This window comes from Otolemur garnettii, unplaced genomic scaffold (genome assembly GCF_000181295.1).
Source record: "Otolemur garnettii isolate 467f Iridium unplaced genomic scaffold, OtoGar3 scaffold00143, whole genome shotgun sequence".
Lineage (NCBI taxonomy): Eukaryota > Metazoa > Chordata > Mammalia > Primates > Galagidae > Otolemur > Otolemur garnettii.
The window spans coordinates 557,843-584,538 of record NW_003852538.1 but is presented as its reverse complement, the minus strand read 5'-3'; the positions used below and the strand labels follow the sequence as shown (position 1 = coordinate 584,538).

The 26,696-nt window shown below is 46.1% G+C and overlaps 1 protein-coding gene and 1 non-coding gene across 4 annotated transcripts in view; both read left to right on the top strand.

The window, feature by feature from the left end:
• Positions 1–26,696, top strand: part of PTPRB (protein tyrosine phosphatase, receptor type B) — a 125,342-nt gene that overhangs the window by 88,609 nt on the left and 10,037 nt on the right. For all 3 annotated transcript variants that reach the window (XM_023518636.1, XM_003798935.3, XM_023518637.1), the window contains 13 exons: positions 799–948; positions 3,627–3,870; positions 12,056–12,162; positions 15,522–15,621; positions 16,725–16,808; positions 16,903–16,920; positions 17,026–17,107; positions 17,620–17,710; positions 18,977–19,053; positions 20,968–21,102; positions 22,143–22,265; positions 22,446–22,609; positions 24,550–24,685. In XM_023518636.1, coding sequence (XP_023374404.1) covers positions 799–948; positions 3,627–3,870; positions 12,056–12,162; positions 15,522–15,621; positions 16,725–16,808; positions 16,903–16,920; positions 17,026–17,107; positions 17,620–17,710; positions 18,977–19,053; positions 20,968–21,102; positions 22,143–22,265; positions 22,446–22,609; positions 24,550–24,685 — 1,511 coding nt within the window. The remainder of the gene's footprint in view (positions 1–798; positions 949–3,626; positions 3,871–12,055; positions 12,163–15,521; positions 15,622–16,724; positions 16,809–16,902; positions 16,921–17,025; positions 17,108–17,619; positions 17,711–18,976; positions 19,054–20,967; positions 21,103–22,142; positions 22,266–22,445; positions 22,610–24,549; positions 24,686–26,696) is intronic.
• LOC111728199 lies at positions 23,857–23,920 on the top strand. Its single transcript, XR_002775574.1, has one exon. It is a non-coding gene; the product is annotated as a U7 small nuclear RNA (small nuclear RNA).

Genomic DNA, 26,696 nt, shown 5'->3' with positions numbered 1-26,696 from the left:
TACACACATATGTGCACACTTACACACATACACACGTATGCATATGCATACATACACAAACACATACACACGTATGCACACACATACACATGTGTACACACACACACATGCATGCATACGCATACATACGCAAACACACACGCATGCACACACACATGCACGTACACATACACACATATGTGCACACTTACACACACATGCATGCATACGCATACATACGCAAACACACACGCATGTACACACATGCACGTACACATACATATGTGCATACTTACACACACACGTATGCATATGCATACATACGCAAATACACATGTATGCACACACATATGCACACACTTACACATACACACATATGCAAACACATACACACATATGCACACACATACACACATGTACACACATACACATGCATGCGCACACACTTACACACCCATACACACATATGCATACACATAAATATGCAAACACGCATGTATGCACACACATACACACATATGTGCACACACTTACACACATGCACGCATATGTGCACACATACACACGTGTGTACACACATACACACATGCATACACACATATGCAAACATATACACATGTATGCACACATGCGCACACAGGTGTGCACGCACACACACATATACACATACACACACATATGCACACACATACACATGTACGCGCACACACTTACAGACACACACATGGCTGGACGGAGGAGTGGGGTCCTGCATCTCACTAACTGTTGTCTGTGATGAGTTGTGACCCCTCCTGGTTCCTTCCCTGCCTTTCTCTCCAGGCCCCCCTCCTCCACCTCCGCACATCCGTGTGAATGAGAAGGATGTGCTCATTAGCAAATCTTCCATCAACTTTACTGTCAACTGCAGCTGGTTCAGTGACACCAATGGAGCTGTGAAGTACTTCACAGTGGTGGTCAGAGAGGCTGATGGTAAGTTGTCAGGAGCTGACTCTGCTGTTTCTCACAGTTCACCTGGGGACTCTTTCTGTGACCACCTTTTAATATCATCTGGCTCCCTCTCTGCTGGATACGTGACGATGGAACAAAATACTGCTCAAAGACTCTTTTGGCAATAAAGCCTAGTATCCTATGAGTTTAATTATTAAATAGGAGAATAATGATGACAGCAATGGCACCAATAATAGCAATAACCACCATTTGTTCCCTGAGCCCTCACTCCACTCTGGGCATCACTGGAAGTGCATTGTGTGACTTGGCTCACTGAGTCCTCGTCTATTGGTTCCATCTTCTTTATTACTCGATCATTCTGCTATCAAATAGCAATACACTTCAGTTTTCTTTGCCCACCCCATCTCAAATACCTCAGACGACCACAACACTTGCAAACCATCCAACAGTTTACAAAAATAACCAAAAGCATGAAAGAAGGAAAAGATGGTCCTGAGAACTCTCCTCCTTCTAATGAATTTCGAAAAGTATGTTTCATCCTCTAGTCTCCTAAATTATTTAGTATCTATCTAATTCCTACAGACGGGGCAAATACTAGATAATCGTTATCCCAAGATTGTATCAACCACTGAGTATGAACTTACTACTTCAGCATTTGGCAAGCCACCAGCATTTGGGCCACACATGTCCGTGTATGCATTTTCCAGTGAGGTCCTGTGTGTTATGTCTCCAGAAGAGATGCTTGTGTCTGGAATGTCATTAAAATATTTTACCTTCCAAACTGTTAAAGGTGCAGCCCCTGAGAATGAGAATTAAGCATGAGAATTAAGCATTCTCTTAAGCATGAGAATTTTGAGAAATTCATGAGAATTTTGACTCATTTGTGGTTAAAAAGGAGAAACTTAAACCTGACAAGCACTGAAGCAATTTCTAGGCTAAATGGTATTTTAATGTCATAGAATATCTAAGAGACTATGCTCTTTTATTCTGTTTAATTGCACTACAGCTAGTTGTTCATAATTAGTTAAATAATTTCAAGGGTCAGTGGTGCCTCTCAGAACTCTCCACACCTCATAATTTAAGTTCAATCAGCAAGCTGTGGAAAGACTTTAGATTTAATTAGGCTGCAGTGAAGACAATGTCTTACTCTGTGAATGTAAGGAGGTCACACCCCAGAAAACAGCCATGTGACTTCCCATTTTTTGAAATGAATTGTGGTTCCTTGGTGGGCTAAAATAACAACCCATCTCATATAAATGTCATTTAGAGCACACAAGCTCATTCTAAAAGCAGTATTCCTTTTTAACTATTGACAACAAAACATAATTTCCAGGAGCCACTTGTTATGAGAAAATTTTATTGAACCGGAGTCCAGAGGCCAGGCACAGTGGCTCACACCTGTAATCCCAGCCCTCTGGGAGGCTGAGACAGGTGGATTGCTTGAGCTGAGGAGTTGGAGACCAGCCTAAGCAAGAGTGAGACCCCCATCTCTGCCAAAAATAGACTGGCTGGGGGGTCATGCCAGGTGCCTGTAGTCCCACCTACCCTGGAGATTGAGACAGGAGGATCACTTGAGCCCAGGAGTTTGAGGTTGCTGTGAGCTATGATGCCACGGGACTCTACCCAGGGAGACAGAGTGAGACTCTGTCTCAAAAATAAAATAAATAAACAGGAGTTCAGGATGCTGTGACAAACACCCACAGTATCACTCTTTGAAATGCATTGTAAACGGTATCTGATCACTATAATATTTACCTTCCTACTTTCGCTATTCTCCAGCATCAAAATGAGCTTGCAGTGCCAAAACACACAGCAGGGAAAGGGTTCTGGGAAGTGCTGTGAGTGAGGGGCCAAATGGGAGCCAGGACTGAACCATGCCTGAGATAATGGCGCCACACTCTGAGCAGTCATCAGGCTGGGTGTGGCCCATGGAGCGTGCCTTGTGGGGCGACTGCTTCGCCTGGGACCTGATTCTCTTATCTCGTCCCTGTTTCCCAGGTCATAGGGGTTTCCTTATTCGCTCAACTACAGTGGTTATTGGCAAGGCAGAGAACTCACTGATTAAGTTGACTCTCACAGCAGGGAGTTGTCCAGTGCTCTGAAGTTACAGGACATGTTATTCTTTGATGCAATGAATTGCCCTTATTTTACTTTATCTCCTAGGAAAATGATGATATAGTGTGTATGTGTGTGTTACATGCTTTATTTGTTTTATTTTTATTTTAGAAAAAGTGAGTTAAAATTAATTCCATTAGGAGGATCTCACATCACCCACTGAGATCACAGAATCTGTATTCTGGGGATGGTCAGAGATAGTGAGTGAGGGGGCAGCCTTAGAAACCTAATGAGAGGCCTTGCACGGTGACTCATGCCTGTAATCCCAGCACTGTGGTGGATCCCTTGAGCTCAGGTGTTGGAGACCAGCCTGAGCAAGAGGGAGACCCCATCTCTGCTAAAAATAGAAAGACTGGCTGGGCGTCATGCCAGGCGCTGTAGTCCCAGCTACTTGGGATGCCGAGGCAGGAAGATTGCTCCAGCCCAAAAGTTTAAGATTGCTGTGAGCTATGACACTATAGCACTCTACCTCAGGTGACAAAGTGAGACTCTGTCTCAAAAAAAAAAAAAAATCCAGTTAGAAGTCACTGAAATCACTCAGGTCCCGAGAAAGGCTGTCCTTAAGTGCGGGTTTTCTCCTCCAGGCAGCGATGAGCTGAAGCCGGAGCCGCAGCACCCTCTCCCCTCCTACCTGGAGTACCGGAACAATGCCTCCATCTGCGTGTATCAGACCAATTACTTTGCCAGCAAATGTGCTGAAAGTCCAGACAGAAGCTCCAAGAGTTTCAATCTTAAGCTCGGCGCAGAGATGGAGAGCCTCGGCGGAAAATGCGATCCCCATCAGCAAAAATTCTGTGACGGGCCACTGAAGCCGCGCACTGCCTACAGGTTAGATGCATTGCTGTCGTTTTGCTGCAAGGGACATGCCGCATTACCAGGCACCAGCTGTCTGAGCAGCTGATGCATGTGGGCTTCTATAGATTAATAACCTGCATTACAAGAGCACTCTCCGTTTTTCTGGTAATTTATAAATGTTGGGTTCCTGCCTCCATTGCCGGTAATGTGTAACGAGGGCCTTCAGCGTTGTGCACAAGCTCCCATTCATTATTCGAATGATCGAAGGTACTAAGAGATTGTTCTTTCTCCTGCAGCGTCTCTAGCACGCGTCAGATAATTTACAGTGCTGACTACTGTGAAAAGGTCCAAATAGAAAGACTGAGTTTAAGGAGACCCAAATAGTATGAGGTTATGTCTACCACTTTCAAAGAGGATTGGAATTATAAGGCATGTAAAGATGGTCCAGACAGGACTCTTGAAGGAAAAGGGCCCCTGAGTGAATGTGGGGATCTTTTCCCTCCACCAAGATGGTGGAGGAAAGGAGAAGCCATTGGGCTTTGGCCCCAGAAGCACAGCTGTGTCCAGCAGGCCCTCATAGCCGTAGGGACTAGGGATGCCTTGCTGTGTACTGCACCCCAGTCAGTGTCGTCCAGAGACAGGGAACCTAGGCTACTGTCCAGATACAAGGCTGAGCTGATATTCAGGCCTCCGGGGGCCAAAGGCCACCATTCTGGTTGGTCACTGCTGAGATCTCACTGATTATCATGTATTTGTAGTGAAAGTTATAAGCGGTGGCACCCAGAGATGAGGTGGCAGCTCAGATGACGAGGCCGCAGCAGAGATGGTCAGGCCAGGTTGAATGAAAGGGGAAGGTGACCACCTGGGCATTACAAAAGTGGTGTCTGCCCTTGGGGGCAGTTAGAGACCCCTTTAATATGGGGCCACAGAGGGTGGGCAACTTTCACAGCTTGCCCAGAGTTAGGGTCCTTTGGCAGCAGCTTCTGGGGGGTGGGGCTACCCAGATCCTGTGTGTCTTTGTCTTAAGAGAAGGAGGAAGCAGAGGGTAAAGGCTTCACTGTGGCTGTGTTAGGCCCCCCAACATGCACTCGAGTCTCAGGGGACAAAAGTATTTCACCAGCTCCAAAATAGCATCACACCCAAGAGAGTTCTCACCCCTCCCTTACATCAACAAAGCAGGCAGATGTTTCTCCTAACACAAAAGGCTCTTTTATTTAAATTTCACAGTACTGTGACGGTAATTATGATTAGGCTGCATTGTTTGCATTTGTTAGGTAAAGTCCCAGCTGTAATTGTGCCCTTCACTCAGGAAGTGTGCCGTATGCCCAGGCTTTGTACCCACTGGGCGGGGACTTAGCAGGTCCTCTCCCCCACTCCTTGAATTTAATTGAGTTTTTGTCTCATATGAGCATGTGGTTATTAATCTACTAATTTCAATTTAGTACTGCAGACACGTGATGCTGGTTTTTCCATTCATGGGATTCTTTACTCAGAGGGGTGTTCTCCAAATCCTTGCAGGTTGTTACAAGAGATACAAAATCTCCGTCTTTTTATGGTGAACAGTACTCCCTGGTATACACACCCCACAGTTTGTTAGTTCATTCACGGGTCGATGGGGGCTTGAGTCGTTTCTACATCTCTGCAACTGTGAATTGAGCTGCTATAAATATTCAAAGGCAAATGTCCTCACAGTAAAATGACTTTTGAGTAGTTACCTAGCAATGAGATTGTAGGGTCAGATGGAAGGGCTGCTGTGAGTTCTTTGAGGATTCTCCACACTCTTTCCTATAAAAACTGTATTTGTCTGCAGTCCCACCAACACTGCGTGCGTGTTCTCTTCTCTCTGCACTCACAGGCTTTGAGAATCTGTGATGTGGACCATTCTCACTGGGGTTGGGTAGTATCTCCAAGCAGTTTTGACCTGCATTTCTCTGATAATCAGAGACGATGACTATTTTTTCATGTGTTCCTCGGCCATTCATCTGTCCTCACGAGAAAACATTCTGTTCATGTGTCTTGCCCAGTTTTTAATGGAGTTTCTGTCTTCTTACTGACTTGCTTGAGTTCTTTGTAGATTCAGGATATTAGCCCTTTGTCTGACTAAACGAAAGACTCAGCTTTTGGCGGGACTCTGCACAGCTACCTCTACTGAGGGTCTGGCAGGGGCGTGCTGTTGCCTCCCAGGCAGAGTTGGCATCTCCAGAGTAAACACACCCAAAGGTACTAGTGACGTGACTTCAAGAAGAAAGAAATATTCTGTGAGTCTAAGTAAGGAGATGAGATCTCTGAAGAGCAAGGGAGAAACACAAGAGCAATCCAAAAGCAGGATTCTTCGGTTCCTGTAGAATCAAGAGACGCTTCAGCTCCTTGCTTTGGGCTCAAGGAAACTTCAGCAAAAGTCTCCTAAAAGCTTTCTCTTTCTGAGTTGGAAAAGTAGAGGCTTAATTGTTTATTTGCTTATGGAGAGAGAAAGAGTGAATATGAGTCACTATACATTTCAGAGCAAGAGAAAGAAGCTACAGACAGTTTGCAGGTGTCTGGACCTGCACCCATAGTAGCGGCAGAGGTCTCTGGAGCAGCCCCTGCATTTGAGGCCCAGCTCTGCTACTTTTTAGCTGTGTAGCATTGCAGGCGGCATTTCAGTTCTGGAATCCTCCCTCATCTGCAAAGCATTGCTGGGCTGTCTTGAGGAGTGGTCTGAGTACGTGATACATCATATCTAGTTGTGCCCCTTCCAGACAGAGGTCTTCCCACAGTTCCCCTTCACTTATAAGAGCAGGGCTCACAAAGCCCTTGCCCTCTTTCTCCTGCCTTCCTCACCAGCCTGGTCTCCTAGCCCTTTCCCCAGTATCTCCTGTCCTCTTGTGACTGCCTTCCTTAGAGTTCCCTGAACGTGACATAGCTCTCTTACATCTTTGAGCTTTGGCACATTCTTTTCAGTTTCTTTGAAATGCTTTCCACTCTCACCTAGCGGGGAATGCCTTCACACACTTCAACTCCCTACCAGAGGCAGTTGGCCCTCTGGAGTTGGCACGACCCCTGGCCACCCACAGCTGCACAGCTGGGCGCATTTCCACAGCACCCCAGCCCTATGTCCCTCTAATGCTGCACCTATGAGTGGCTTTTAACCTTTATCAAATTACCTGTCCCCTTCGCTAGGCTGCAAGAGCTCACCATCCAAACAACATGGCATGTACCTGATGCACAAGAGGTGCTCATGAAATGCTTGTGAACAAATAAGGGAATAAGCCAAGGTGCTCTATGGACCTCACATGTGCTAGTTACAGCTTAATCAACTGGGGGCGCACACCTTTATTTTCTAGAACACGGATGGCTTCCCCATGTTTCTCCAGTGAGTTGGGTTCAACCTGTCGAAAGCCTGCCAGGCAGACATGCTCAGTGAGAGGAGGCACAGCCCCTCACAGCGCACGGGGGAACCACACGCTAAGGCTACTTTTTTCCAAAGGCACTGCAGAAACAGGAAAGAACATAGAAAAGGAAAAGTTACAATTGAAAAGAACTGGGAAATGCTAGGTTTAACTGATATGCAAGTTTACCATGTCAAGGACTGTCACGTGTTCCTGTTCATTGCTGGGCCTGTTATCCACGGGTATTATTAGCATTGTTGTGTACGGGAAGAGAAAGGGCAGGTCATTGTGGTGAGAGGCAGTTTGGAAGTTAAGAAAGTAATCATCTGGCTTCGGTCTAATTCTAAATAGAATAGCAATGTGACCACAGTCAGGGAGTCAGCTTCACCTGACCGCATTTTCCCCAAATGAAGGAAATTAAACCACATGAGCTCTCCAATTCTCTGACACAGAATTCTGGTTCTGGACATACTGCGAGTGGAAATAATCCTATCCAATATCTGTTCATTTAAATAATATTCATGTTATGGTCATGCCAACAATAACATGTTTAACACTCCATGTATGTTTACTGTGGCCTCTGTGTGAGGTCCTGGGCCACGTCCTGTGGGTGACAGAAAGATAAATAAGGGGCTTGTGACACAGAACAAGAAAGGAGACCTGTCTACAAACCTATGGGCAGAAATGCTGAAGGCCACAAGAGCTACTGGGAAATAAACACTTTGGAGGTACAGAAGGCTTGTTGAAGGGAGTATCATTTTAGCTGGGTATTAAAACTCAGGAAAGGATTTGGAAACACGGAGCTAGGGACAGGAGGAGATTCAACGTGGCGGGGATGGGGAATAGTGGGAGTCAAAGTATGGAGAGAGACCGTTCAGGGAAGAGCAAGAAATCCAGCTGCCAATGAAGTGTGTGTGAAAAAGAGCAATGAGATGACAGGATGGGGCAGTGCTGGGGGTGGGTGAGAAGTGCCGGGCTAGAGAATATAGGTGTGGTGCTTATTTTTTGAAATGAGTTGTATGGACCAGGTTCCGGATGTCCCACTGATTTTAAGCCAAGCCAATGCTGGGTGTTTATCTCCTTCCAATGTTCCTAAAGGTTCTTTTCATCTGCATATATTTTGTACTCTGTGTTTACACCTGTGATTCCTAGAATTTCAGAGCACAGAACATGTCGAGGTTGTTATAGCTGATGTTTTTGTTTTATAGATGAGGAAACTGAGGTATAAAGAAGCAAAGGGCCATTTAACTCACGCCCAACAGAGTGAGAGCTGGACCTCAGACCCTTGGCTTCCTAGGCCAGCTTCTTTTGCCATCCCTCCAACACAAGTCACTGCTTTTAACCAAAAATTAAGCCAACAGGGATTAAGGAAAGAGATCTGCACTAGGAGTCAGAAAATCTGGAATTTAGTTTTAGGGAAGAGCTTACTCTGTGACATTGGCAAGATTTGGAATCTCTCCAGGATTCAGGTTCCAAACCTCTAAAGTAATATAATAAGTTCCCATATCGTGTTGGAGAGATTAAAGATGATCAAATAGAACTAGGTTGGAAAAAGTCCTTCCACATTCATAAATTGCTATAGAAATATACGAAACTCTTATCATGGGAGCTCCCTCCAATTTCCAAATGTGCACTCAGTCAGCAGGACACCAGCTTCCGTCCCTCCCAAGAGCAGGGCTGCTCTTACTCTTGTGGACACTTCACAGTGCACATCTGTCAACAGTCTGTTAGGCACAAGGGCAGTTTTTGTCTTGGAAAGGGTCTTTTAAATATGGGAATTATAGATGTGGTTCATCAATATCAACACCGTTTTTTTTTGTTTCGCACTTTCTCTGCTTTATTATTTTTATTAATCTGCTTACCTCTGAAATTGGTGGTTACTGGGTTCCCATTATTTCTTTATTCATTGCTTTATAAAAACTATCCTGTGATTTATCCTTCCTCCTAGACTTGCTTTTTCTCAAATATCATAAACAGAGGCAAGAGGCAGGCAAGCACTGAAGCGTTGCTCACCCCTGACTAATGCAGCTGGTGGCGCCGTGAGCAGCGTTGGGTGGCTGTCCCCTGACTGATGCAGCCGGTGGCACTCTGAGCAGCATCAGGTGGCTGTCCCCTGACTAACTAACACGGGTGGCTGTCCCCTGACTAACTAACACAGCTGGTGGCGCTGTGAGCAGCTTGTCTTTAGGATGAATCTCTCCAATTTCTATTTATTTTTAATGATCAATATCATCCTTATATTCGCTTTACAAGATTACACTTGGACGTGGACATGAGTAGACAGAAACTGTTTGCACGGGCCTAGTGCTGCTTCAGCACTGTCACAGGACGTGCCTGGCTACCTCTGAGTTAAGCAAATATAGATTTTTTTTAAAGGAAAGAAGAGTCTTCCATTTACTTTCATCAAAGTTAAATTAATGCCAGCAAAAGTTTTCCTGTGTAGGTGAAAGCTCATCTCTCAGCAAACCTCCAGTCATAGGCTCTTGGAAACACAAGGAACTCGAGAAGTCACCCAAACAGTCTTCATCCCAATGCAGGGTGTGGGACAGCTGCCCTGGGACCTGGGTCTGCGGCCTCTGCTGAGACCCCACCGCCACCTCCGCAGCCCCCACAGAGGCGCAGCTCACAGCTGGGAGGCACTGACTCTCTGGAGCGCTGCTTTTCAGCTGGTTTTATCTCTCAGCACACTTGAACCTATACTTAAACTCCCATGGTGCACTTAAATTATGTTGATCAAAAAAAAAAAAAAGAGTAAAAAAAAGATATACTTACTGTGCTTTGAACTTCTTCCCAAAGTAATTTAATTAATGATCTTTAAAATTTTTCGCAGCACACTGGTTGAAAATCACTACTCTAGATGCCAGAAACAACTTTATGTTCCTAAACTCCTCCTTCCGGTAACTTCAGTCTAGGGAGCCTCGTTCTGCCTTCAAGAAGGAAAATAATCATGTCTGTTTCCTCTCCCTTAAATCTGAAGTCAAATCTCACATCCCTTTAAATCTTCTCAGTCGTGGTCCTAGTCAGTCACCTCAAATGATCTCTATTCCTCCCTGCAATATGCCCCCCAAAATTGACTACAGCCTCCAGACTAGGCCTAACTCACACAGAGCAGGAGGCTCCGGGGCTGTGATGCGATCACAGCTTTGCACGCAGGCCATAGCTGCATCTTGTTGCCTGTCTAATTTAGACCAGCTGATCTTCAGGCACCACCCCATGTGGACACACCACTGTCACCTCAGCCGCTCTCCCATCCATCCAGGTGACCAGAGTCACCCCAAGTGTTAGCTGGGGGCTCTAAATCAATGTCTTTCCCTTATTCTAAATTCAGTATACCCCAACCTAAGTTATCCCTCTCTCTGTTTCTATCAGTGATGCCATTGTTCCCTTCAATGACCTGAGTTCAATCTTAGGGCCACCCTTGACCCCTCCCCACCCCTCTGCAGTGCAGGCCCTGCCTCATCCTTGCTCACAGGTGGGCATCTTTCCAGGCAGTCCCTTACCTGAGCACTGGGCTCCTCTACCCTATCTCCTTAAAGACCCTGCTTCCTCTAAAGTCCAGCATTCCTCATTTGCAATTATATAAATTTTTTTTTTACTTTTTACCTTTTGTTAAATATTTTGCTTTCCCAAACTTTTTAGGAGTAGTGACTATGCATCTCTATAACGTCAGCAATTAGCTGTAAAAAGTTAGTATGCATTTCTTACAGATGACAATAGTATGATACTTACACATTTTTAGATAAAGTATGCTTAGAAAATAACACCAAAAAACATAAATTAAAATAGCAACAATATGGATATTTGAACTACCTGACTGCCTTACTGGGCATCTCAGAATTACTCCTCCCATAACTCACCTGTGGATCCTCCCAAACCCCTCAGTCTATTCCTGATATTAGTCAACAGCATCTTTATTCTTCCAGTTGTCCCCTAACCAGAACATGCATAATAAACATTGATTCCACTCTTCCTTTCCTATTCCACATCCATCAGCGAGTCTTGCAGCTCTTCCTTTGAAATATCCAACACTTCTCACTACCGCCACCAGCAGCCCACCTGGATTATTGCAGTCCCCTTGCAACCTGGGTCCCTCCTTCTACCTTTGCTTCCTCTATTTCCTGTGCAGCTGTGCAGCAGCAGCCAGGGGGATCCCCCTGTGGCTTCACCTGTCACGCAGTCGCCACCACGGCCTCCTGGGTCCGTCATGGTCTGGCCCTGTCTACCTCTCTGGTCTCGTTGCCGGCCACTCCCTCAGTGTGCTTCCACCATGCTGGTCTTGCTGCTCCCGAGACACTCCAGGCGCACCTCGGCCACAGGGCCCTACACCTGCCTTCCCTCACCTGCAGTGCCGGCCTGGCTCCCTCCCTCATGTGCCTCAGCCTTCTGCGCAAATGTCCTCTTTTCAAGGAACGCTTCATGGACAGTGCTGAACAAAGCCGACGTTCTATCCCGGTTGCTTTCATCGTTCTTGCCTGCCCTTTCCTTTTTCATAGCACACAGCTCCCCTGACACACGGTACCTGCGTGTTCACTGTCTGACTTCCTCCAGGAAGATGTGACCCCTGGGAAAGCAGGGACTGTGTTGGTGTGACCTCTGGGACAGTAGGGACTTTTTTTGCTCTTCACAGTGTCCCCAGCTCCTAGGACAGGGACTGATACACAGCAGGGGCTCCAGAAATATTTGATGAATCAATCAATAAATGAATGCATGAACCCATGTTCATAGTTTATGTCCTGCCCTGCTAGGCGTGGACCAGGTGACTACCCTGTTTCTCTTTGAACATATTTCTTAGCCAATCTTACTGTGCTTAGCAAATAATTTGGATTTAAATAAATCGGTTTTCTTTTCAGAATCAGCATCCGTGCTTTTACACAGCTGTTTGATGAGGACCTGAAGGAATTCACAAAACCACTCTATTCAGACACGTTTTTCTCTTTGCCGATCACCACTGAGTCAGGTGAGACTCCCCTTAGATCCACCCACCTCTTCTGCCCACTCCCATGTCACCTACAGGGGCCTCCACTGGAGAAGAGATCTGGGGATTTGGCTAACGGGGGGGGGCATTTATTTTCCCTTGGAACTTAATTTGTATGTGATCGTGGATTGGTGTGGATTAGAGGGATTGCACTATTTCTGTAAAGAAAGGATTGAAAAGGGATTAATCTAGAAAAGAAGGAAGATACAGTGGAATGTGGTATGAAGGGGGAAAGAATCAAAAAAAGAAAAGAATCTAAAGGAAGAAAAGGTGGAAATACAAGATTTTTTTTCTATTGAAAATAATTCCTTTTTAAGCAGTTGAGTGAAAAACATTAAAATCAAGAGTTTGCACAGGCCAGAATGTAAGTCAGTACAGAGGCTTTCTGCTATGAGTGAGAATGTGTGTGTGTGTGTGTGTGTTTGTGTGTACACAGAAATGCACCGGGGAAAGAAGATTAGTGGTGTTAAAACACCAAAGTGGTGGAATTATAGGTGATTTTTCTTCCTTCGGCTTAGCATGTATTTCCTTAACATGTTTTAAAGATGTTAATTTAAAAGGCTATCCATAAAAATTTATAAAAACTATTTCTCTGGTGTGTCAGAGGAAAGCCTAAGTAATGATAGTAGCTACTGTTTACTGGTCATCTTCCCGACAGAGGAAGGATGGTACGGATTTAGCGTTTTATACAGAACAACTCACCCAGTCCCCACTACAACCTTCTGAGATAGATACTATTATCATCCCCATTTTAAAGGTGAAGACCTGAGGCACCAAGGGGTTATGTAACTTGTCCAAAAGGGTCAGGTGGGATTCTGGTGCTCTCTGCCTGAGTGCACAGCTTCCACACTGCGCTGTCTCTGGGCATTCCATCATGCTGAGGACAGCGTCATGGGCTCCACCTTCTTTCTTGACACCACTGTCTGCCCTGCAGCCTTTCCCTGCAGCCAGTGCTCTCCAGGGCTTGACCTCTGCATCTGGGGAGGCTCTTCTCAGCTAACGGGGCTTCCGTGCTGCAGGACAAGGTGACTCGGCCTCAGAAGCATTCCAATCTATTTATGCTAAATACAGGGATAATCTTCCACTTTCCAAACCAAGGAGGGATCAGAACACAGTTAAGAGGATTTAGATGTCTTTACTTATAATTTAATGTTTAGAAAGGACTTTGTAACCATGGTTTTTCCCGATTGGAACATTGTTATGCAACAATAATTGTGTGTATTCTGTTAAAGGAGTACAGCAAATATACATCTATATTTTTAAATGTTAGCCACATTTTTAAAAAGATGATATGTGTTGTTTTGATGAGTCTTGAAAAGCAACATGGAATAAACAAATCCAAGTTCTTAAAACGTAACTTCAAAAATGGGCTACTCCATAGATATAAATGTAAGAACTAGAACAGTAACACTTTTAAAAGAAAATGTAGGAGTAAATTTTTGTGACCTTGACTTCAGAAATAGCTTTTTTGCTATGGCACCCAAAGCATAAGCAATAAAAGGAAAAAACAAATAAATTGGACTTACTCAAAAATAAAAATGATTGTGCTTCAAAGGAAACAATCAAAATGTGAGGACAATGTACAGAATGGGAGAAAATATTTTCAGTTGTGTATCTGAGAATGATTGCTAACTATTCAGAGATACGAAGAATTCCTACATCACAGTTCAATAATAAAAAGACAAAAATAACACAACCTTAAAATAGGCAAAAGATCTAAGTAGACATTTCTCCAAAGAAGATCTACCAATAGCACATGAAAAGAAGCTCAGTGTCCTTAGTCATTAGGGAAACGCATATCAAAACCACGGTCAGACACCACCACCTCATCACTGGAAGGGCTACAATTAAAAAGACACTAACAGGTGTTATCAAGGACACGGGGAATTGGAACCCCATCCATTGCCTGTGGGGATATAAATGGTGCAGCTGCTTTGGGGAACAGTTCCGCAGTCCCTCGAAATGTCAAACCTAGACATACCGTATGACCCAGCAGTTGCCACTTACCTGAGTGTAAGTGGAAACAGCCGTCCACACAAAAACCTGTACATGAACATTCATAGCAGCATTATTCATAATAGCTAAAAAGTAGAAAGGATTGAAATGTCCATTGATGGACACATGGGTAAGCAAATGTGATGTATCCTTACTGCAGACTGTTACTCAGCTGTAAAGAGGCCCAGCGTGCGGATACACGCTGTGACATAAATGACCCGGGAAAACATGACGCTCAGTGGGAGGGAAACTGCACAGGGATGGCTTGATTTACACGAAGTGTCCAGAAGAGACGAATCCATGGACACAGAAAGTGGATTTAGCGGTTGCCAGGGGTTGAGGAGAGGGAGGGATGGGGAGTGAGTGCTAAGAGGTGTGGGGTTTCTTCTTGGGGTGATGAAAATATTATAAACTTGATTGTGGCAATAATTGCAAAACTCTGTGACTATACTAAAAACTATTGAATTGAACAACTTAAATGGGTGAACTGTATGGTATGTGAACTATACTTCAATAAAACTATTTAAAAAACGAGACTTCTTTCACCTGTTCAAGAACTCTCAGAGGCTTTATCATACCACATAATAAAGGAGCAATTTTGCTAAAATAACTTAGCAATTCAATGGATTTTTCTGAAGCCCCAGATATTACATAATGTGTTTTATATAGGGTGACCAGATGTACCGCTTTTGAACAATTTGTCCCATGTCCTGCTGCATTTTTAAAAAGTCCTGATTTTTGGAAAGAATGCACAAACGGGCAGGAGAAGAGGAAGGGAATATATGGTTTTCAGCTGCCATGTGGCTATTTTGCCAGAATATGAGTTTTATATTATTTTTGTTAATTTTATAATGTTAACTGTAATAATAACAAATAATTGTTGAGAAATGATTATCGAAAACTGCTTATCAAAGTTTGCATTGTTGTCAGGCCCCGCCCTGCCCCACCCCCACCCCACCCCACCCTGGCCATGTTGTCTTGCTTTACCAATGTGAAAATCTGGTCACCCTAGTTTTATACAAACAGCATTTTAGATTGTTGGCAAACACAGGACCTTTATCTCAGGTGCTCCAGACTTTACAAAGTCCAAATTTCCTTTACGAGTTATACACTATTAACTTCAAAACTAGGCAGCACTGCCCGGCCTCACTGTTACAGGGCAGCAGTCAGCGTTTGGTCTGCTCCGCTGCATGCTCGCAGCCTTGGGAAAGCAAATTCCTCATGTGGGCACCGCGTGAGTTCTGTCTGTGATAGCATCCCTTGGGAGACAGCTCCGGAGCTCCTTTACTGGTTCCTGTGCACTAATGTTCCCACTGGGTTTGTTGTTTCCTTCTGGATTGTTGTAGAGCCCTTGTTTGGCGTTATTGAAGGGGTGAGTGCCGGTCTGTTTCTAATTGGCATGCTGGTGGCTGTCGTTGCCTTATTCATCTGCAGACAGAAAACGAGGTGAGTACAAAGATGCCTTTGGCAATTGAGCACACAACTTTAAAGATGTAACTGAAAATGCCCTTTAGTCTGAAAAGAAGGGAAAATAATTCAGTTTCTCCAGGTTAAATCATCAATATTTTCTCAATAAAAATAAAAGCCAATCTGTAGTCCCAGCTACTGAGGAGGCTGAGACAAGAGGATCACTTGAACCCAAGAGTTTGGGGTTGTAAGCTGTGATTCCACGGCACTCTACCCAGGGTGACAGAGTGAGACTCTGTCTCAAAATAAATAAATAAAAATAAAAGATAAAGGCCAAACTCTAAAACTGTGAGACACTTTTTTCCAGCCCCTCTCTTTACCGTTGATGAATTTGGCCCTGATAGAATCACTGAGCGGCCATGTGTAGCTGTGCTGAAAAATGAAACCAGAAGCAGGGCACAGGCCTGTCGTCCCAGCTACCCAGGAGGCAGAGGTGGGGGGTCATGTGAGCCTAGGAGTTCAGGACCAGCCTAGGAAACATAGCCAGACCCTGTCTCAAAACAGAAATAAAAAAATAAAGGATGAAACTCTCCTTTTGCACAGAAATAAAAAAAAAAATGGTGGTTCATATCCTTACAAAGACAGAGATATTTGCAAATTGTGGCCCAAGTGCTTTTCTGAAATATCCTGAACAGTGCAGGTGACGTTCCCATTCTGTGCTCTCCGATCTGCGTCCTGATTTAAGAAGGGACCTACGGAAACCCAGTGCTGAGCCTGCTTCTCTTAGTCATTGTTTTTTTTAATTTGGCACATTCTCTGCTATCTTGCAGTCGTGTCTGGTTCATGGGTGTGTTTTTTATTTTTTTATAAGGAAAAGTTTTATTGCGAATGTGGGAAGTGATTCTAACCTATAGCCAAAAACCAGAAGACAGCTCTGCGGTTACGGCAGAGCCGTGTCCGAGTGGGAAAGATCTCTGCTCTGCTCTGTTCCTTCCTTCCCCTTCCCCACAGAGACGCTGGCCGAGTGCAAATCGGCATGAATACTAAAAACCCAATTCCCACAAACACGTACAGCCTACCACAAAGGGAAAAGCTGTTCAAGTATCATAATCAGAACAAAATTCCTCTCCCTTTTGTTGCAGCCACGGTCGGGAAAGGTCCTCTGCGCGCCTGAGCATAGGGAGAGACCGACCACTGTCTGTCCACTTAAACCTGGGCCAGAAAGGGTAAGCCCCGCAGTTGCCCCATATAACTTACTAAAAACAGCACACAGCGAGATGCTAACAAGGTCTTTCTTCTTCTTTTTGTTTTCTTTCACAGTAACCGGAAAACTTCTTGGTAAGAGAGAAAATTTATGAATTACTGAGTTATCTGCCTTTGACTGGTCACGACATTTTCACCTTTTCTGGAGTAATTTTTGGTTTGTTTCATTTTTAATTACAGCCCCATCAAAGTAAATCAGTTCGAAGGGCATTTCATGAAGCTGCAGGCTGACTCCAACTACCTTCTCTCCAAGGAATACGAGGTACAGCTCAGACAGAATGAAGCCTCAGCACCCAAGCCCTCAGCAGAATTCCCATCCTAACCTTTGCTTTGGAGATGTAGGCTGATGGGGCTCAGGAGTTAGGACACCACTTAGGGTCTCAGCTGAGCCTTCTTTTATGCCTGAGCCATTCCCTGCACAAGGTACCACCTAATCCCAGAGGCCAGTTTACCTGGATTGGATGGTGAGTAAGGACCCACAAATCTCAGATGCAGACCTCACTTTGCCAGTGTGTTGGCCTGGCCATCTGCTTGGCAGAGTAACAGTGTGGCTTGTTAAAAAGTGCCCAGTCTTCAGATTTGAGTCCCAGCTTTGCCATCTTGTCATCTGAGGCAAGTTAGCCATCCTGCCTGAGCGTCATGTGTAAAATGGTGATACATTTCCCCTATGAGGCTAGCGTACATAGTTTTATATTATTATCTATCTAAGGACTGTATCATTCACCTTATTCTATTTCGTATTCTCCACTTGCAAACTTATTTTTGATCTAACAGGATTTAAAAGACGTGGGTCGAAACCAGTCCTGTGACATTGCACTCTTGCCGGAGAATAGAGGGAAAAATCGATACAACAACATACTGCCCTGTAAGTTTCGTGTCAGGATATGGAATAGTGTCTTCCTCTAGCCATTCCTGCACTTTCCAGGAATAAAATGGGGCTAAAGAAATATGATGTACCTGGATATGGACAGGTTGGGAATGACTTGTATGTTTCTGCAATCCCTCCAGACGGACAAGGACCTTTTTTTTTTTTAAGATGTTTTATTTCAGTTTAATATGAGGGTACAAACAATTGCAGTGTTTGCACTTGTGAGGTAAAGTCCTTGTCGTCATTGTGTCCTGCGCCCAGGAGGTGTGCCATGGACTCCTACACTACGCCCGTTAGGAGACAGCTCACCAATCCCTCCTCTCCTCCCCTCCCCTTCCTTTTTCCTCCCTTCTCCCAAATTGAATTGAATTGAGTTTTCGTCTTATGTGGTATTAGTTCTTCTACTGGCTTCATGTTAGTATTGAGCACACTGCATACTTGCTTTTCCAGTCTTGCAATACTTTACTAAGAAAAGTGTTTCCCACCTCCATCCAGGTTAATACAAAAGATCTAAAGTCCCCATCTTTTTATGGCTGAATACTATTCCATGGCACATGTATACCATAGCTGGTTAATCCATTCCTGGGTTGACGGGCATTTAAGTTGTTTCCACATCTTGGTGATCATGAATTGAGTGGTAATAAACAATCTAGTGTAATTCCTTATGATAAAGTGATTTTTTCCTTCTGGGTAGATGCCTAGCAATGGGATTGCAGGATCAAATGAGAGGTCTGTGTTGAGTTCTTTGAGGATTCCAAGGATCAGTTTCAGTTCTGATTCCAAGAGTCCTCTTGTGCTGCTGACGTTTCCCCTGTGGTCCTACTATTCTGTTTGGAGGATGAGAGCAGAGATGGGGCTGGGAGCAAGGGCCCCGACATCAAGCTAACTGGTTTTGCCCACCTCAGTCTTTAGTTAGTAACTTTTGTTTAAGTTATCCTCACCCCACTAGGCAGGGCAGGAAGGTAGTCTTTCTGGACTGCAACCGTTCCGACAGGGAAAGGGAGCCACTCGCCAGGCAAATGTCCCAGTGTTGCAAAGGAAAGTCCAGGTGGGACTGCGGGTTGTCTCCTGTCTCTGATCGCCTGCAGGCCACCTGTGCAGCCTGGGGCAAGCCAGTCACCCTGTGTGAGCCCAGCTATAGAACAGACAAGAACCCCTCCCGTGTGGGGCTGTCCATGGGTATCAGAGCCAGTGCACATCACACAAACTGCGGGAGAGCCACTGTGAGACCCAGGGACAAATCTCTCAATAACTCCCTTGCAGATGATGCCTCTCGAGTGAAGCTGTCCAACGTAGACGATGATCCTTGCTCCGACTACATCAACGCCAGCTACATCCCTGTGAGTGAGCCCTGGGCCGGAGTGCCTGGGTGAGGCTTTAGTCAGGGGCACACTGGAGCTGTCACCCTCCTTGCATTCCCACTGTCCTGAGGCTGGGAGACTATTGATTTCAGAAGACGTGTCTGGTGCATTAAATATGCACATAAAGTTATGACGGTCCCAGTGCACCGTCATAGTCATTGACTCTCTGCAGCCCTTAGCCAAAGTGAGAGTTCCCCTAAGGAAGATGGGCCTATGGCCAAGACTGCCACATTACTTGGGTTTTTGAAAACCACAGACACACTTCAAACTTTGGGCTCTGATTTCGGCTAGCACCCTGCCACCTTTCTCCTGCACACTGTAGTGGGAAAGCTTTAAGTTCAAACAAACATCCATTCCTTGTTGACTCTGTGACCTTGGGCCACTTATGCTACCTTTTTTGAGCCTCCCTTTCCCTTTCCAAAACTTAGAATAATAACATTTACCTCAGGCCAGGCATGGTTGGCTCATGCCTATAATCTTAGCACTCTAGGAAGCCAAGACAGGAGGATTGCTTGAGCTCAGGAGTCCAAGACCAGCCCGAACAAGAGTGAGACCCCAACTCTACTAAAAAAAGAAAGCTGGATGTGGTGGCAGGAACCTGTAGTCCCAGCTACTTGGGAGGCTGAGGCAGGAGGATTGCTTGAGCCTGTGAGTTTGAGGTTGCTGTGAACTAGGCTGATACCATGTCACTCTAGCCTGGGAGGCTGTGATCCCAATGGTGATGATCTGAGGACCACAGAATATTTACCTTAAATGATAATCTATCCACTCAATATACACTTGTTAACTAAGTGCTAACTATACATTAAACACCAGGCTGCGTACAGGGATAGAATGAGATGCCATCTGACCTTACAGGAGCTCTCAGAAGAGTTGGGACATCAGGAAATTAGAAGGCAAAGCCAGGAGACACCTGCCCGGGCAGTGCTCCAACAGTGACTGAAATCTGCACCACCTGGGCACCGTGTTAACATGCAGTTTCTAACCCAGCAGGGCCGAGAGGGGCCTGGGAGGCTGTGATCCAGTGGTGGTGATCTGAGGACCACACTCTGAGTAGTGAGAGGCACAGGTTGCCATAGAGCATCTAGGACAGTGGTCCTCAACCTTCCTAATGCTGGGCCCTTTAATACAGTTTCTGTGGGTCGCGACCCACAGGTTGAGAACTGCTGATCTAGGAGGAAAAGATCATCCAACAGAGAGAAAGAGAAAGGCAGGCTCGGCCAGGCACCCCACATGCAAAGTCAAGTAGGGTTAGTTACACTAGAGGCAGCATTTGGGTGGGCAGAGACCCCGAGAGAGACAAGGAGGGGAAGAGCTTTGACCAGGGTTTACAAGCAATTCTGTGTTACTGGAGAGGGGGCAGGGGAAAATGTTGTAGCTCACAGAATTGCAGTTTGGATTTAAAAAGATCTGTGCGAGTTGATCTCCTGCATGTCAGATGGGGGGTGCTCAATGAACAGCGGGTTCTTTTCCATTAGGCTTCCCCTGCGTAGCATCTCCTACCAAATTATTCTGATGTCGATTATCCAAAATGATTAAAACTCTTGTACACTAAATAGAGAAAGAGCCCAATCAAAGCCACTTCCTCAGACAGTCTCTCTCTCTCATACACATAATCGAGGGTGAAGTGTTTTCTAGATCATTTCCTGAGCCCTCCATCTGCCTGGTAGAATAGACTCGGCCTAATCAAAGGGAACACAGCTCTTCACAATAGCCCAGTGTTCTGGTCTTGCCCTTCCTGCCCCCCCAGAGCCTTGACACTTAGGTTAGTATCTTTTTCTCAAGTCAGGGCCCTGGCAGAGGCCTTCATGTCATCGAATCTGCAGAGCTAACTGTTTATAATTCTGAAGAGGCCCATTGTTTCCAGCCCTCCATATTGTAAATTCATTGCAGGGCAACAACTTCAGAAGAGAATACATCGCCACTCAGGGACCGCTTCCTGGCACCAAGGATGACTTCTGGAAAATGGCGTGGGAACAAAATGTTCATAATATCGTCATGGTGACCCAGTGTGTTGAGAAGGGCCGAGTGAGTAAACAGCCCCCTTGACTCCCGAGCTGTGCCTGCCATGGCACAGACAGAATCCTGCCCCCCCCCCACCGCCTCCCGCCACAGGTGAACTGAGCCACACAAAACCAGGCGGAGGTTACGTGAGAAAAGTGTTAGTGACGTCAGCTGCTCAGTTCAAAAGTTCTTCTAGTAAATCCATCTGAGTGATTCCTAATTCTGCTTCTGGGTCTGAAGTTTCAGTCAAAGCTGTTTCTATATGAGGACTGGGATTTGCAGCAGTGGCTGTTTAGACAGAAAAATTGCTTGGCTACTGGGCTGCCACGTCCTCTAGTATGGCCAGGGAGAGACCCCGCCAGGGTCGCTGGACTTGTCCCTACTCTCATGGAAGAAATGAGTTCTGGGCCATGTGGGCAGATGCAAAGTAAAATGATTATCTAGGCAAATTAAGCAAACTCCTTGGAATGCAATTATAATCCACTACTTTCTGTGGTCACTTTGAAGCTTAAAAGAAAGCCCTTGCATGTACTTGCTCAGTAAATACCTGCCCCCAGGCTTCTCTTCCTGTCTTGGTACGTGGGAAGGTGAGCTTAGCTAAACACTCTGACTTCACAGAGATCTCTTGGTACAAGGCCCAAGTTAGGACCATGACATAAAACTATGGACAACACAGGGTCAGAAAGACAGTGCCTTTCTCTGCCCAACTAGATTTTTCTTCAGAAAAAAAGAAAAAAAGATAAATTGTACGCCATGGTTTATTTGCTAGTGGAAATGAAAAAGTCAGTTTTTAAAAATGAAAGCCGAGTGTCCCTGTGCCTAAAAAGCAAATGAACCCAGAGGTCGGGGGTGTATTGAGAGGAGGTTGGGGGGGGGTGTTGGGGGGGCCCTTCACACACCATCTCCCCTTTCTGAGCAGCCACTCGGCTTCAGCACCGGCCACAAACAGGTGATGGAATTGCTGTAAGCTGATCCTGCTAACTCAGGAAGGCCTATCGAGGTGGGAGAGTCCAGGGTAGCGAGGAGTCACATTTCTGAACTCATCTTTTTCTGCCTTCTTCTAGGTAAAGTGTGACCATTACTGGCCCCCAGACCAGGACTCTCTCTACTACGGGGACCTCATCCTGCAGATGCTGTCAGAGTCTGTGCTGCCTGAGTGGACCATCCGGGAGTTTAAGATATGCAGCGTACGTCAGCTTGCTTGCTTTCATTTAACAGCCTAGCATGGAGAGGTGGAGACCTGCGAATCCGTGTTTGCTGGCCCCTCTCCTGCAGTTTCAGCCTGTAGGATTCCTGCACGGCACAGTTGTCTAACTTGAGGATTTCCTGGTATGGTTCCATCATTTTCCTGTTTCCTGTTCTTGCAGGAGGAGCAGCTTGATGCACACAGACTCATCCGCCACTTTCACTACACGGTATGGCCAGACCATGGCGTCCCGGAGACCACGCAGTCCCTGATCCAGTTTGTGAGAACCGTCAGGGACTACATCAACAGAAGCCCAGGCGCTGGGCCCACCGTGGTGCATTGCAGGTACTTGGTGGCCTCAAACCCAGTGGAATGGCAGCCATACAGGGGTTGTGCCCAGGAGGCTGGAAAAGGCATAAATCAGCACAGAATCTGGCAGGTGGAGGGTGTGTCTGGGCTGACCAGCCTGCCTCCTCCCCTCTCCGCCAACCCATTCCTCTTTGCTGACTTCTTTTCCACTTTCTTCCCTTCCCAATTCTCATGCTCAGCCTCCAGCCTCCAGCCTGTCTAAAATGACAGCCTGTCCTTTACTGACTTCTTTTCCACTTCCTTCCCAATTCTCATGCTCAGCCTCCAGCCTGTCTGAAATGCAAAGTTCTGCTGTGACATCCGGGGCCTCCATCGTGACATCCGGGGCCCAGGCTCACCACCCACCCAAGTTCCCAGCGCTCCCCTGCTGTTCCCCCCACGCCAGGAATGGCTTTGTTTCTCTCCTCCACCTGCGCAAGTCCTGCCCCTCCTCAAGGCCCCTGGCCTGACTTCCCTCCAGATACTGCAGCAAGTCTTCAGCCTTTTGCGCCGTGCCATAGATGACGTCACTTACAGACAATAGGAATTTATTTCTCACAGTTCTAGGGACTGGGAAGTCCAGATCAAAGCACTGGCTGGTTCAGCATCTGTTGAAGTCCTGGTGTCTGCTTGTAAGGTGGTGCCATAGGGTTGAGTTGTGCAGAAGGGGCGAAGGCTGTGTCCTCACGTGGAGTACGGGATGGAAAGGCCAAAGGGCTTAGCTAGTTCCTGGCAGCCCTGTCCTAAAGGCCTGTCTGTCAATACCGTTGCATTGGAGATTCAGTTCCTTTCGACGTGAATTTTGTAGAGGACATAGACATTCAAACACTAGCCACATGTAGTGTTTTTACTAACTTTTTCTTTAAATTTCTGTTCTTTTCTGATTTATCTTTGCTTCAGACAGTCTGTCCATAAAATCAACCTAACAAGCAATTCTCTCTCTGGGGAGCCTGGTATTTAGCTAATGAGTGTTTGCAGCCAGGCTTAAACACTAAGTAGCCCTAAGTGCATGGCTCGGATAACTAAGGAGTAAGAAGGAAATGTCAAGTGTACTCATGTGCCCCAATCAGCCCCGCACCCCGGTGCCCTGCTTTCCTGTGTCATAGGAACCCTGACACTTTCAACAGGAAAGTGAGGCACTCAGGAGCTTCCTGCCTTCTAGAATCAGCAGCAGCATTTTGGCCCAGGACCGCTGGAGAACTGGTTCTTCATCTTGCAAATGTGTGCATTGAAAATCCCCAGACAAGAGGCACAGCTCTTTTAGTATTTGTCTAGCAGGTTTTCCTGTCTTCACTGGCAGACACCACCCCCCAAAATCCTCAGACAATAGAATCACTTTGGGGAACAATTTTCAATCCCTCGTGAAGCTGAAGGTGCTCATGCCTGATGATGACCCTAGTTCTGCCTCCACTTGTTACCCCTGAGGTGTCTCCACACGTTGCACGATGATGTTCATTGCACACGAGTTTTAATAGAGAAAAACTAAAAATGATCTCATTGTCTACCAGTAGGGACTAGATGGTTTATGAACGCTGTAGAATAGTTAAAAGAAGTTAGATCTGCTTGTAACAACACGGATAAATCTCAAAACACCATACTGAGTAGAAGAGTTGGCAAAGGGATACATGAAACATGTTACCATTTCAGTAAATGTTTGAATCATATGAAATAAATATATTTTTATGTGTTTACATGTATGTGGAAAAACATGCATGGAAATTAAACATACCCAGTGCTGGGGTGAGGGGTAGAGGAAAGTGACAGAACGCGGGGCTCTGGGTTATATTTCTTTGAGAAAGAGAGAACACATTCAGAGAAAGAGATGTCCCCACCTTCTCCCATAACTTGGGAAAGAAAAGAAGGATTGTGCCAACCTCCAGGTGCCGTCTTAAAAGGCAAAGTTGACACATGTGAAAAGCCTTTGCCCTCTCTTCCAGTGCTGGCGTGGGCAGGACCGGGACCTTCATCGCCCTGGACCGCGTCCTTCAGCAGTTAGACTCCACGGACTCTGTGGACATTTACGGGGCAGTGCACGACCTCCGGCTTCACAGGGTCCACATGGTCCAGACTGAGGTAAGGTTGGGGGCTGAAGGACACAGACTACCTCCTCTTTCCCCAGACTCCAACAAAAAAAGGATCCCAGACTTTAATCTGACAAGGAGAGGGAGAGGGAATTGAAGGTAGACAATTTTTAGGACTTGGAATTTTATTTTATTTTATTTATTTATTTTTTTTTTTTGAGACGGAGCCTCAAGTTATCCCCCTGGGTAGAGTGCCATGGCATCACAGCTCATAGCAACCTCCAACTCCTGGGCTCGAGCGAGTCTCCTGCCTCAGCCTCCCAAGTAGCTGGGACTACAGGCGCCCGCCACAACGCCTGGCCATTTTTTGGTTGCAGCCGTCATTGTTGTTTGGCGGGCCCGGGCTGGGGATTCGAACCCACCACCTTAGGTGTATGTGGCTGGCGCCTTAGCTGCTTGAGCCACAGGCACCGAGCCAGGACTTGGAATTTTAAAACAAATCTCAGTGCTCTTTAGGGTCATGTGTGCCCTTATCTTTACTGACATGGCTGCTCAGCTCAGGAAGCATTAATTTAGGAGGGTAGTGTGGGAGTCGGGTCCCAGTTCTCTGAACACTGGTTTGATTACTAGGCTGGACTAGGAAGTTCAACCAAGACATGGTGGGAATTAAAAGCAAAAGTGAATGGAAACTGAAATGTAACTGGAGCAGCACAGGCAGTGTGGATAGAAAACAAAAGAACCTACACAAGTTTCTGTGTAAATTTTATTTAAGATCAAAGAGAAAGCTTAGAGTGCTTTCAAGGAGAGTCGGAAGTGGGTCCCTCTGATGCAGGAGAAGAGGTGAGTGAGATGGAGCTGCCAAGCCCCTGCCGGTGTAAACGCCCTCTTTCTCTCTGTTTCAAACTGGTTGCAACTCTTTCTTTGGCCTCTCTTTGCCTCCAGGAATTATTGGCCTTTCCTATAGGCCCTTGGTTACCTGGGTTATCTCATAACCACATTCTTTTCCCCTTTTTTGCTGAGTCAGATGACAGTGTTCTCACATTTCCACGGGCCCCTCCACCTTCCCTGTTGAGCAGGCCAGGCCTTCCTCCCATCCCCCTGGAAGCCGATTTCTTTGTGTCCCTTCTCACGGAGGAGGAAAGATAAATTCTTTGATCAGTGTGTTTCACCTGGGGGAATGGTCAGGCCTGTCCATCTTAGAGATCACTTTAAGATACGCTGCATGAGCACATGCATTTCTATTAGATAGGAAGAAGATTCTAATATCCCTTCTTCCCGAGCCCTCCACACTTGCCCCCTCATTCAGGAAACACCAGGGGAGCAGTGTGTTGACTGTGAAGACCGTTTCCATTGTACATCTTCAAGGCATCTTTGAACATCTCATTATATTTTCACAATAACCAAATAAGATTATATTCCATTTCCAGGCCAGAAACCTGAGGTCCAGAGGCTAAAGAGCTTTGCACAAAGCCCACAGCCATGGAGTGGCTGGAGTGGCTGGGACGCTATTCTAGAGCATCTGACACCCCTGGTACCAACACCCACTGCCCCACAGCCCAAGTGTCAGACCTGCTTCCCCCACAGATGCCGAGGGTCTCACTCCCCTGCCTACATGGCTTCCAAGGCTCAAGTTCTTTTACCCTTGTGTTCCCCAAGTTATTCCCCAGGTAACTCTACAAAATCCTCTGTATTAAAAAAAAGAAAAGAACAAAGATTACCATGTAATCTTTACTTTTTACAAGTGAAAAGTTCCACGTGCTGCTGTGCCCCCTCTTAGAGTCATAGTGTACCTGGAGACTGCACACACACAATCTCCATGGAAGGGGGTCTCCCGCAACAAAGCCCCCTCTGTGCGTTCCTGAACCCACCCTGACCTCATGCAGCCCATGTTAACACCCTGCACACTCCCCACCCTGACCTCGTACAGCCCATGTTAACACCCTGCGCACTCCCCACCCTGACCTCGTACAGCCCATGTTAACACCCTGCGCACTCCCCACCCTGACCTCGTGCAGCCCATGTTAACACCCTGCGCACTCCCCACCCTGACCTCGTGCAGCCCA